At 38.9% G+C, this 13,705-nt stretch overlaps 1 protein-coding gene across 1 annotated transcript in view; it reads right to left on the bottom strand.

Annotated features, from left to right (window-relative positions):
- Positions 1-1,320: 1,320 nt before the first annotated feature.
- Positions 1,321-13,705, bottom strand: part of LOC139659153 (astrotactin-2-like) — a 169,443-nt gene continuing 157,058 nt past the window's right edge. Inside the window, exons 8-10 of the mRNA XM_071537373.1 lie at positions 8,670-8,754; positions 7,800-7,874; positions 1,321-1,462 (exon numbers count right to left, since the gene is read on the bottom strand). Of these exons, the coding sequence (XP_071393474.1) occupies positions 1,321-1,462; positions 7,800-7,874; positions 8,670-8,754 (302 nt within the window). The remainder of the gene's footprint in view (positions 1,463-7,799; positions 7,875-8,669; positions 8,755-13,705) is intronic.

The following is a 13,705-nucleotide window of genomic DNA, read 5'->3' as shown; positions in this document are numbered from 1 at the left end:
TATCTGTGTAGCTGGGAATTTTCATTTAATTTCATTTAAGTCAGACTGATGTGGGTTACTGATTAATAAATATTATGTTTGCTGAATAGTCTGATAGTAGCATACCTTTCCTTGTCTGTCAGAACCACATCGTTTACAACAAAGGACAATAAACCTGTCACATTTATTTTCAGTCTCCTTGTAACTTCATTAACGCTACACTATTTAATGACTCTGTGACACAGTCTGACTGATATAAACTTCACTCCGGTAATCTATTGCAAACTATATCACTATGAATCAAGACCATCAGTGCAGTGAAAATTCTCCTACCAATTCAGTGTAAATTAAAATAGATTTCAAATAACCAAAACGAAGGGAAAAGAAACAAGGACAAGATCTGGGTTTGCATCATATGCCAAGTATGTTTTGAGTATCAGTCTTAATCTTCCTAAATTAAGAAATAAATTCATGATGTTTTGTTTGTTTTCCATAGGACATTTGAACACTATATAAGCATTCTTGAATTTGCTTGTAAATGCACTTTACTATGACATTTAGCCATGTACATAGTATGTTAGACTGTTTGACTACGAATAACTAGCACTTTGGAGTGGAGACTAGGACCAGAGGGCCAAGGGCTAAGGACAAGATAGTTTCCTGTGTCACAGTAACACAAATTTAACACAAAACTTATTACTGACCCACACCCACACAACACCAGGTACCTTGAAATGTTTACCCCATTTGCGCTATATTTAGACATTATTTGATGCCGCCAGACATGGTTGCTAGGAGATAAGTGATACAACTGCAAAGCCTCAATAGAACTCACAATTCAGTTAATAAAGTCATGAAAGACTTCTACGATGCAGAGAGATGGTGGCGATAAAATATCTGTGAGATGAAAGGGGCGGTGGAAGGACATAAGAGACAACTGTGAAATTTGGAGAGCTGCGTGTAATAGAGGCAACACCGTTCTGGGAAAGTGGATCAGTAGAAGATAATAATCTCTCCTCCAGAACCTTCACCATGAACTCAGATAAATCTCTTGGGGCTCACACACTCCAAAGTAACTAGGACAATTTAAAGAAACCAAGGAGCTTCAAGAAGTAGTCCTGTGTAGTTCAAGGGGTAGAGCAAGGGTTACAAATTCTATAAACACTGCCGCTGTTAAGGGTTCAATTCCATCCATGCTAAAAATGTATGCAATTATGGTACTATAAGATGATTTGGATAAAAGCTTCTACCAATTACATATAGATATGCCCCCAGATTTCAGACCAGCTATTGTGCAGAGGTCTCTTTCAATAGTAGTTATAAGCTGAACTGAGCACAGACTTACCTGACATCCCCAGGATCCTCAGTAACCAACACGTCTGTCTTACAGCTGGCGATGGGGTTGATTGACAGCTCCACTGGTGGCACCACAAAGCTCTTGCTGACTGGCAGCCACAAGCCTTGGCCCAGACTGTAGGACGACCTGGGTAGGCATAGCCACAAGGCAAAAATGTCACTCAGGTTATTACACGTACATGCACAGATATACACACACAAGCATGTCAAGATACAATTGAAGGCATGGACACAAGTGCAGACATGCACACAGAATAATAAAGACTTCCAGGAGTCAGCATACTGGTGTAGGCCTGATTGGCAGATAGCAAGACTTTTCTACTGATGGTATTGTTTCATTATCTTATCTATTGAGTGTAATAGAAAGGACAGTATGGTCTTTCCTATGGTGAGAGGAGTTTTGGACGGAGAGTAACGTCTATGTGCGTGGATGGAAGGGCGGCATGGCGGTTAGACAGACTGTCCTTCAGCTGGAGGACTGCTCAAGCGACAAGCATCTGCCCTGCTCAACTGTTCTTGAGTGAGACACTGAATCCCTACCAGCAGGGACATTATTTTGTAGCTGAACCAGCATCTGACCTTCCTGGAGGGGGGCAAGAACACAAAGAATTTCCCTATGGGGATAAATAAAGTGCCACATCATCCTTATCATAATAGCATGAAGACAACAATTAGCATTGTAACATTTACCCCCATAAAAGGACCTTCACAAAATATCCTGACTTTAATATGACCCTAAATACAGTAAACTTATATATCCCTTGTTACCTCACATTGAATTGTTTCTGCTAACATTAGCCAGTGGTAATTCAATGAAATAAAATCATTTCCATTATACCTCTTCCATCTAGTTTATGGCTGTTAATTACTGAATGTTAACTCTAATTGAGGATCTGCAGTGCCATTGCTGATAAAGCAGCAAATGTTCTTTGAAATGACAAAGTCATTAGCTAGCGCTAAATGTATTTATCTCCTAATGGAGAGGGACATACTAAGTGATCAACAGCCCACACTCACTGGGATAAATAAAGGGCATAATTTTGATTTTGAGTGGTGGGGACACAAATTGGCGAGATATCTGGGGGTCCTCCTGTAATTCTACACAATATTCTATGACTATGTAGTGCTCTTGAGCAAAAAACTTTTAGACACAATTAACATTAAAAAATAATTAGTGTACTCGTGTACCTCTGAATCATGTAATGTAGATACATTTGTCATGAATATTTTACATTCTAAAATGAAATTATTATAAAAAATAATACATTTACATTACTTATTTTTAGCACAATGACATGCTACATTAGACGCTGCAAGAGATTTAATCTTTAACACTGTGCTATTAACCACGCAGACTTGATTTTAAACTGTACAAGCTAGACCGGCTAGCAACCTTGTAAAATAATTTATCCTCCTCTTGTTAGGCAAACTAGTAAATAATGCCTCGTGCAGACATTTCATGACCGAGGCTGCACCAGGAGCCCTTAAACCAGCATCTAGATGATAGGGCATAATATCTGAAACTTTCTGAATATGCAGTGCGTTTCCTGTTACTGTATTTGCTTTGGCATTATGCAGTGTATTTCTTCTTCTGCAGCACGTTTCCATTGTATTTGCTTTGGATTTTTTGGAATTTGCATAATTTCTGAAGTTGCAGCCCGTTTCTCTTAATGCAATTGCTTTGGGGTGCTTGTAGTGGGTTTCCACCACTTGGCCACCATTTAACACCCACTTACATACACTCAATGGGTGGGAGTATGAACAGAGCATCAAAGGCTAAATGGAAGCACCTATCCGTTTCAGGTTGTGTTTGTGGCTGGGCAGCGTTGGCGGCCTTTTGGTCCCGGACTCTTATGCCGATTTTGACCAAGCTGCTGCTTATGCTCCACACCTGACATTTCAGTCAAGCGCTCTTCTAGTGTTTATCCTGTGTATTTTGTTTATGCTCCATTTTATTATTAACATGTAATCTTTCTTTGCCCACTCTCATCACCCATTTCATGCCTGACTGTCCTGGTAGGAGGATCCCTCTTTGGAGCCCTTCCAAGGTTTCTTCCATTTTTTTTTTCCTGAAGAGGTTTTCGTGGCAGTTTTTCCTTGTTCTTATTGAGGGTCTAAGGTGGTGGGTGATGTTTTCATTTTTAATTTATTGTTTTAATAACGTGGCTGTTTTGAAGCCCTGTGAGACTGTAACAGTGGTGAAGGGCTATACAAATAAACTTGACCAAAAATGCAGCTAATGCCATTTAGCACACCTTTCAAAAACAACATTGGATCCACGTTTAGTGTCCTCATCTTGCCTTGAGCACATGTCTTTTTTCATGAGTTCTTTATCAGTAGTCTGTAAAGAGCCACTCAGAACGTTGGGGAGTTTGCCACTGGCCCTGACCCCCACATATAGACAGGAACACAATGATTCAGAGACCAGATCAATGGCCACATCCACTCATAAATAAGACACTGACAGGCCATCTCGCTCTCTCTTCTTCTAGCGCCGTGCTCATCCTGTGACACTGGAGCAATCATTGATTGGCTCTGTCCTACTTCCCCATAAATCATGCACAAACTATACAGGGGCTTTATTAAATGTGTGTCTGAGAGGAGAACTAAGAGTGCATGAAAAAGTGAGTCTCTGCTTGAGTGTGCATGTATGTTTGTGTGTGTGTGTGTGGGTGAGTGCATTTGTGTGTATGTGTATATCAGGGGACAACAGCGAGTGCTGACAGTCCAAGTAAATAAAATGAATACAAGATGTTCTTACTCCCCCCCCAGCCTTCCCTGCCATATTTATTACTCTTTGTCTCCAGTTTTCATGCCAAACCAAAAGAAGATGCTGGTGAAAAATGCATATTCTTGAAAGCCGGGTATACTGTACATATTTGGGGATTTTGACAGGGCACTTAGAGGAAAGCAATATGTAAATCTGTTAGTTATGTATGCAACCCAGGTTCAAAGAGAGAGTAGAATCCTTGACACACAGAAAACATGGATACCTACAAGAACTAATTGATTCTGCAATAGTATAAATTTAATTCCACTAATACTGATTTCATAAATAAACTAATGTTTCAGAATAAACATTTAAGATGAATTATGGAACTGAAATAAGCTTGTGTAAGGAAGCCAATTATTTGTGTTCATCGGGAGCCAAACTCAGGTCAGTCAGTCGATCAGTCAGTGAGACGGTGCTTTCTCACCTCATATTGAGTGATGCTTGCTCGTCTGGTGTTAGATATAGCTTTGCAACTGCAGTGGCTAATCTATGTGTGACAAAAAAATTTAAAATGTATACTGGTGGGCTGTATGCGTGACATAAATTAGTTTTGCTGGAGAATATTTTAGTTACAAGATTGAGCTAGCAGAGGAGTTTTTGAGAGAAGTGAGAGTGGATCTATTATTCGTGAAAATGAATTGGCCAAAGATGTGGTTATCCTGATTATAGGACTATACTTGATGCTTCACACCCAGCTTGGCATTGTGGGACTGTACAGCATCTGTACTTTATGTTTTTGTTTTTCTGTAGTAGAGCAATTCAAAGTGAGTCCTCTTTCTGTGTTGGTTGAGGCTGTATCTTTAAATCCTGCATATTTCACACCAAATTCTACCCTGGGGAAAATAGAATGAACACATAGACAGCAACATATAGAATTAAACACGCAATTTACCTACAAAAATAGCCTACTCCCACATCTTCTTTGATTTCAACACCATACTCAAATGCCCAAGAGAATTCTACTACATTCCTGTATTGGCATATTGCCTTAACTGTAGGTACACTGGTAAGCCTCTCTGCGTCCTTTAAAGCTGCGGTAGGAAACTTTGGAGAAATGAGCAAGAATTTGAAAGTATACAACGAAAAAATTCCCCCCTCCCTCTCTGCTCCCTCACCCTGTCCATTCACTCCTCCCTCCAAACGAGGCTCAGTTGTGTGCATGTCTGTCAACTGAGAGGGGCAAACTCAAAAATATTTTTTGTCAGCATAGACATTGCAGTTACAAACACACATTGTGATGCAAATGAGGTTTGGTCAAGCGACGTTCACTCTATATCGGGGAGAGAGAGTGCCGTCTCAGGCAAACTTGATCAATTCCATACCTTGTACGTAAAACACAGCTCTGCTAGTTCAATCTAGTTGTTACTGAAATATTTACACATACACATAGATTAGCTACCACAGTTGCAAAGCCATAGCTTCCTAACACCGGTTGACTGACTGACCTGAATGTGGCTCCTTCCAGATGAACAGGTCTTGTGCAGTAGGGAAAATAACTGACTTCCTAACACAATAAGTCCCAATATTGAGTTTGGATTATGGCTGTTTCACCTCATCTCTACTGTGGATATATTTGTTTTATGCCTCCTTGCAGAGAGCTTGCCTGATTGGTTGAGGCCTACCAGGAGCAGTGAGATTTTTGAGAGCCTGAAACCAGAGGCAGGGGCAATCACAGAGGCTTGATCTTCTCTCAGATCATTTGAATTACTGATAGCTGAAAAGGTGTTGTGAACTTTTCACCAAATAATACAAAACAAAGTTGCCTACCGCAGCTTTAAGTCACCTCCAATATGGTAATAACTACCATTCCATGTTTTTTTAATGTAATTAAACATTTATGCCATGAGTTGCAGTAATATCTATTACAGGAAACCTATTGTGTCAACCTAGGCGATTTCTATCTGGCCAAATGACTAACCCTGCTTCTTGAAATTGAAATGGAAATTCTTCCCCCACTCCACACCCCTTTGAAAGTGGAAAAAATGGTTACTATGTAGCCTTGAGTTTTATCCAGGAATTGATTTATGGTGTTTTACTCCTAAGTATAATTGATTTTAACATTTCATTTCCCTGAGGGAAATTATTTCTTTTTTTTTTTTTTTACTGTGGTCAAATGAAAGAAAAATGTCACATATATCACAGGATCCAATTACACTGCTTAAAAAATTATATTACTGCATCGTGGCCCAAGTGTTGTGAAAATATTGTTGTGGGAGCGCTCTAAAGTATTTTGTATCGTATTGTATCTTGTAAATCCCCTCCTAGTTACCACACGGTAGTTCAGGTGTTCCTGGTGTAGCCCAGCTAAGGAAATCAATGTTTAAATATGGTTCCTCCAATCCAAACAAGTTAGATTTCAGTACATCTACACATCCAACCTTGTTTCTGGTTAAAAGATTTGACATCATTATTGGAATTTGGGCGGGACCTGGCAAAAAGCGATGGAGAGTGGGAGGTAAAGTGCGAGTAAAGAGCCTTATTAACCATTTAACTGGGACAAAATGTGTGTGTGTTGATGATTTACAAGCCATTGTTAACCATTTACTAACTACAGCAAGCATCAATTGCAACTTTATAGTAAAAACCCAAAACATTTTAATAATTTAAAAATAATCTTTAATCATTAATCAATACTTGATGAAGCATTTCATTTTTTAAACCAATATAATAACAAGCTGTTAATAAATGCATAGTTCACTAAGCCTTAAGGTAATAAGAAAGTCAATGTTATCATCCCTTAGCAGTTAAAATACAACATATGAATGATAAACTGTTCATTTTTATTGCATTAATTAATAATCAAATAAGGAAAGCCTCACTCCATGTTGCCAATAAGCTGTGTGTCGATTGCCACCGGCTGGAGGAGGGAGGGGAGAAGTGGCTAAATGATAGTCTTCCCTGTTTTCCTTCAAACGTATCTATTGCGGCTTTAATTAATAGTAAATTCACTATATGTTAAGAATGGTTTTCATAAAGGGTTACCCAAATTACTAATTCATTCATAATTCCTAAGATTTTGAAGCTATCCAAAATAAACTTTTAATTTTACTTTCTCATTGCACTGTTTCATCACAATTCAAACCTTTTTTTGTCTGTCTAAAAATCCCTGCTCTGACGCCATGCATAAAATGTCAGAGTGATCTTATCTATTTAAAGGGAAAAGAAGGACACCAGAAAAGGTACAACTCTAGCAAAAAATACCAATTTAAAAGAAAAAAAAAAAGGATTCTGGAATTCTGGAGGGGATTTTGAAACCTATTGAAAGGCACAGCTGAGTGTTACTGTATGGGTCCTTTGAGCCCCACACTCCTCAGTAAATGTCACGGACAATGACCCCATCAAGAATGGGAAGTGTCACAAAAATGGCAGTAAGAGCATTTGAAAGGACTCCATCCAGGACAGCCCCTTAGGCTATTTCTTCACACAAGTACCCATAGGTAGAACTCCACCCCAACAAGAGGTGTGCGTGTGTGTGTGTGTGTGTGTGTGTGTGTGTGTGTGTGTGTGTGTGTGTGTGTGTGTGTGTGTGTGTGCGTGTGTGTGTGTGTGTGAGTATGTGAGTGCAAGGGCATACAGATGAGAGCAGCCCACAGGTACACATAGACACATGTGTGGAGGGACACTCACACACACACGCCCAGCAGAAGACATGCACCCAGGAGATGGCACTAGAAGTAAAGGTTCTTCTCACCTGAATATCTTCTCTGGGGCCTGCTCTCCTGTGACTAGGTCATAGCCTTTCTCCAGGTTCGTGTAAGGCCAAGGACTTGGCAGAGGACAGAAAAGAGGGAACATCAGATCATAGGCAGTGATATGTGCAAATGTATCTTTGTAATTATACTATGTACAACATGGAGTATCAAGGGTCTACATGGCATGCTTTTTGTTTCCATAATTTGACGAACATTCTAGGAGACAAAAACACACTTGGATGATCTCTTATTATGTTTTTCATGAACATAACTATGATGATGATTCTGCAGTTGTGCACATTAAATATTCCACACACAGTGTTCATTAGAGTATGTTGAACATTATAGAATAAATCAAACACCGAGTCGAAAAGTAAGGTCACTGGATCAAAAGAAAGCTCTGTTTTTATATGAATAAGATTACCCTCCTTTACAAAATGGTGAATGTGGATTTGATCCGTAATTGGTGAGGAGGGACTACATCCAATTGATGACTGGGGGATTTGCATAACAATAGGGGGCTGCCTTTTTATTGACTGAGCTATTGGGCCAGTCAGCTACTCAGCACACAAGGTTGGAGTGAGAAAGAGGTCTACTTGACTTAGTTCTCTCTCCCCATCTCTTTATCTATTTCCACTATTTATCTCTCATTTTTCAGTATTGTTCTCTCTCTCTCTTGAACATATCTCATAACATATATCTCTCTTTCTCCATCCTCCCTCGGCATTTTGTTTCATTACATACTGCCCCTTCCCTCTATCCTTCTCTTCCTTCTGTCTCTGCTTCTCATCCCACCCTCTGTGCCTACTCTCTGAAGCGCAGTGACAGGGAGTTTGCAGATATGGGAGGATAGAGCAGATAGGACTTACCCTTCATTGCGACCCCAGTCACTGCGAACACAGAGGTGTTTATGCACGGGATCAGGGGAATAGCCCTCGTGACAGCTGCATTCTCCTGCAAGAGAGTAAATGAGGGAGGCAAAATGACAGATATATTCATTTATCCTCAACAGCTGAATAAATTACCCTGTGTGTAACCCATTCCCGCCCTGCTCATCCATCAGTGCAGGAGGCCTGTCCAATAATCAGCTGGCATGCAACCTAATTTGGCAGCTACCCCTCACCAGCCAACCTCCCCCTGTGTTCTCTCAACATACCTTGATAGTTTGACCACCATTTGTATATTTTATGGTCTTCTACATCGAGCCTGGTGATAGTATAACTCTTCCAAACCCTCAGTAATTGTCACATCCAATCCACATTAAGTGGTTTTGGAAACATCCCAACCTTTTTGTTGAATGTTGCTCTTTGGTTGTGACTGAATACTGTCATCCACACAATTTCATAAAAAGTATCATTTTTTAAACAGTTATTCTCCAGAGTTCTCTAGACAAAATTATTTTACTAAACACTCTTGTTACCCGAGCAATCAATTTTGGTCTTTTCCCTCAATGCAACATATCAAAAATATCACCTGTCAACACAAACTACCAACAGAATACCATTCCCTAAAGACCTTTTCATACTTGTTCCCCCAAACAACATAATTTTGCTTCATTCATCCTCTCCAATGGATGGTTTTTGTCTTCTATCTTTAGCAGTTTGCATTTACCTTGATAATGCATAAGCTTTCTGTTCATGAACCATTATCTAGGTACATGTTATCAAGCAGAATGGGTTTTGCAAGGCATCTGTGTGCAGCAACAAAGCATAACTTGGTGCATCGACATTGAAAGTTAATTCAGTTACCCAACCCTGAGAATTCCAATCATGTTCATTTGACAGAAAGACCCTTTTAGTTTAATACTATTTCAGTTCGAGGCCATTTGACATGAAAAAAACAAACCAAAGCTTTTGGGATTGCACGAAGATGTCTTTCACCATATATTCACAGAATCCTCTACATTTTTGTACTTGTCGAATAAAGCGATTTTTATTCTGATTCTGATTTTGTAAAATTACTCAGAATGGTTTAATAGAAGCTGCGGGAATAATTAATTGGCACAACTAATACACATGATCCACCTAGATTAATTTATACCACCATAAATAAAAAGGCAGTTGACAAAAGTGTGCTATGGAATCAAAAATAAGAGTTTTTATGTTTATCATATTCCTGTCCAGCCTCTGGGTTACAAGAAGGCATCAAAGGTGGACAGGTGATACAGTTGGATGCATTTTTCATCTGACATCCTAAGGTATTTTAATGCATCCAGGATTAAAGCATTGGAGTTTTCTAGCTGGGACCTACACAGTTGATTTATGATCTGTCGAGAGATATAAGGTGGTAAATTCATAAAACGCCAAAAGAAATACCACACATAAACAGGGGCTATACAGGTGTAGAGGGGGTGTAGTTTAGTGATATTTAGCTGCTATTTTTAAAGAAGTGTAAGTCCTATTCTGGTCTCAAATGTGAAAGGACAGAACAATGTGGCATTCCTAAATGCCCTCCAAAAAATTACTAAGAAATCTACTTTTCTAGTTAAAAGATAATTAGCATTGGGAGAGCAAGCCACTGAAGACAGTTGTAGGGCCATCTGAGTTCAGTGAGAATAATTGCACACAAAACACACAAGCTCAGCATGGGCAGAATACAAAACCTCCTAATCCTTCTTTTGATAATTACAGAGTGATTGAAATATGGGGTAAATAGAAAATATGTCACTGGCTGATATACAGTATATCTAGAGGATATGAAGTGTCAATTTATTATAAGTTACAATAAAATACTTGAACTCTAAAGTTATTGAATAAATGTACACTTTTACACAATGCCTACCATGCTAAATGGTTCCCTTTTGATGAACAGTAAATCTCACAAAGAGTGTGTGTGTGTGTGTGTGTGTGTGTGGGTGTGTGTGTGTGTGTGTGTGAGTGCATGTGTGACATCCATGGTTATTCTTTACTGTCAAGGAAGCATAGATTTCCCATAACCCCTTTCGCTAATACCGCAGGGACAATGGAAACAAAGAGTTTACTTCTCCCTCTTGTAAATTAATGATTATTTTTGTTTGTTTTTATTAGGTTCCCTCTTCATGACTAACTGTTTACCATATTCAAAGCCATTTTCGTAATGGATGGTACTGCCTTTGTTTATGCCAAATTACATTGCCCTATGTGAATTGAAAATTGGCATGAGCAGCTCTGAAAAAATAAACAACTGCGGCAAAAAGCTAGAAATTAATTCCAACAGCAGCAATACAGGGTTATGAAATGAAAGAATTTGAGAAGTAAATTGTAAAACAGCATTACTTGTTCAGGGTGTAAAAATTGTGCATTCATTTGCATTCAGATTACTCTGTAGCCCTTGTGAAATGTTTCAGAAATTACTCAAGCTTGCCAAACATTGACACGGGGGCAAAATACATTAGAATTCACATCAATGACTCACATTGCTTGAGGTAGTATTCACAGCTTATTTTTGTCAGCAGGAAGTATTTGAATTAGTAACTTTGAAAGGGCAAAGTGGATATACAAAAATTACCTGATTCTTTAAGCAGAAGATTACTGAACTGACCTATGTTGACCTGGTGTGAACATAGTCACAATGAATATCTCAATAAATAGAACAAAGACCACACATTGCATATTACAATGTTCAGTTAATAAAACAATAAATAGACAGCAAGTACATTACTGCTCACCAATACAGTTTGAAGTTTGATTGTTTGTTTTAGCTAGTTATACAACAAATAGGGTTAAATAGAGAGCAGAAATATCAGTTTTTTCCTTAGTCGAAGGCACTAGGTAAATTCAATCTTTGAAACTCTGTTGATCCTCAGACAAAACAGAAGGAATCTAGCCTGTACATCTCTCTCTCGCTGGTAGTTTCAATAGAATGACAATCTATAAGAATCAATAATGATGAAAAACTCTGACCCTAAGTTTTATCATGTTCTCATCAATATTTGTAGTCTCCAGTACTGTTAGATTACTGTGATGATGTAAGATCATGGAGCATTAATGGGAGGTTATTTTATGTGCTGTTCAATATTTAGTGTAGTTAAAATATGTTCCCTCCGCTCAGAATTACCAAGATTAAACCATGCATTCTATTGATTTTAGAGAATAATAGGATTAATGGCTTCTTTGATCCAAACCTAGAAAAATGTATATTATATGGATCAACTGAAGGCAAAACGGCCCCATGGTGTGATGTACAAGGGTAAATGCATATTCAAAGGACACATGCTGCATGTGAAATGCTTTATAAGTGGATGGATGCCATCTGTGAAATGTAAAGTCAATGTTAGCTATAGCAACCTTTCTCTCCTATTGACTGCTCTCTGTCGACCTATGCGGAGGCATAACACTGGAAAAAGGTATTATGGCCATCCATGCTACACCATTCACATTTTATTGCCTCGTTTTTAATAATTCATTGGGTGAGTTTATAGGCTCAACACATACTCATGGATTCATGCACTACCAGTGTGCCAGTCAAACTAAAGCAGTGGAAATGTGTTTTTTTTTTTTCTTTTTTGTGGTCCTACCAAATGAAGAGCAGGAGCTACTGAAAGGCCTTGACTTAACAAGGTGGAAGCAAGAAAAACAATCACAATACATCAATTTCAGTCAGAAACATCAATTTGAATAAGTCTAATTAAGAACTGTCTCAGTGATAAAAGATGAATACAGAGTGATCTGTTGGATAATTGTTGCATCAATACCCGGAATTCAGAGCAATTATTTCTCTTCTTCACTCAGTTAAAGAACGTTTATGTATTTTTTTCTGTCCATAATTGTATATTTTGTTTGAATGGAGAGACTGCAGTTAAAATAATGTATGCTGTTTGCCAAAAAAAGACAGGCTTGATTTTAGGTAAAAGCAGTGGTTTTAAAGTTTGAAAGTTCTCTGCAATACTTTTCTGTTCATAAAACAGCTGATATACAGATCAGCTCTCTCAGCCAGAAGGGACATCCATCATTGCAGTCTCCAGTTTCTGTTTCTCGCCAATTCAGCCACCCCTTGCAGCTCTGCACACTTTGGGCACAAATTCATCTCCCACCCTCCAATCTCTGACACAAACATGTCATACCATGGGTCTCTTTCTTTTTATACAGACACACAGGCAGACAAACATGCATTCCTGTGCACACACACGCACGCACGCACACACACACACACACACACACACACACACACACACACACACACACACAAACACACACATCTCCAATTCCCATAGCTACTCCTTAGACACTCACCCTAGTCGTACTTAATCCTTCCCGACTGCCAGAGGCTATACTTAACACTCGATAAAATCCATCTTGTGCAAGCGCAGGTCACGTGAATGCAAAGTCATGTGTGACCTAGGATGATGTGGGGCAACAATGCCATACCCTGTATTTAAAACCCTGTCATCCTGCGATCTGTCCCCTCTCTCTTCTCACAGGCAATACGCTGTTTATGTTGAGTAAATTATAGTTTCACACTATGGGCTCTGAGGCTAGTGAGGCTAGTGAAGGTTGGGGTCTCCTGCTCGACCATGAGCTACACCCATCTGGTGTCACCAGCGGTGCCCCGAGCAACCCTAAACACGTCAGGGGGTGGGGTAACAGATATACCTGCTCAAATTGTAAGAGATATACATTATTTAATGTTGTAATCCTTTTGTTGTTTTACATTCATACTGTGTGTGGGGTTTTTTTTATATGTTTTTTGTTTGTTTGTTTTGTTTAGTTTTGTTTTTGTTTTTTTTATATTCTGTCAACCCAACTGAAAAATCAAATAAATGTATTTTTCAAAAAAACAAACTACAGTTGAGATGCTGGTGCCCAATTTTCAATGGGATCTGCAAAATCCCTTGCACTCAGTCAGGAGATATCCACCCTTTTGCAAAAGGATCAAACATGTATTGACACAGCTCATTGGTATTAGATTAGTTTACTTTTGAATCTCA

This window comes from Centroberyx affinis, unplaced genomic scaffold, assembly GCF_046629955.1.
Source record: "Centroberyx affinis isolate AG114_WGS23_722 - 3 ecotype Tasmania unplaced genomic scaffold, CSIRO-AGI_Caff_v1 ptg003023l_1, whole genome shotgun sequence".
Lineage (NCBI taxonomy): Eukaryota > Metazoa > Chordata > Actinopteri > Beryciformes > Berycidae > Centroberyx > Centroberyx affinis.
This window is presented reverse-complemented; position numbering and strand designations above follow the sequence as displayed.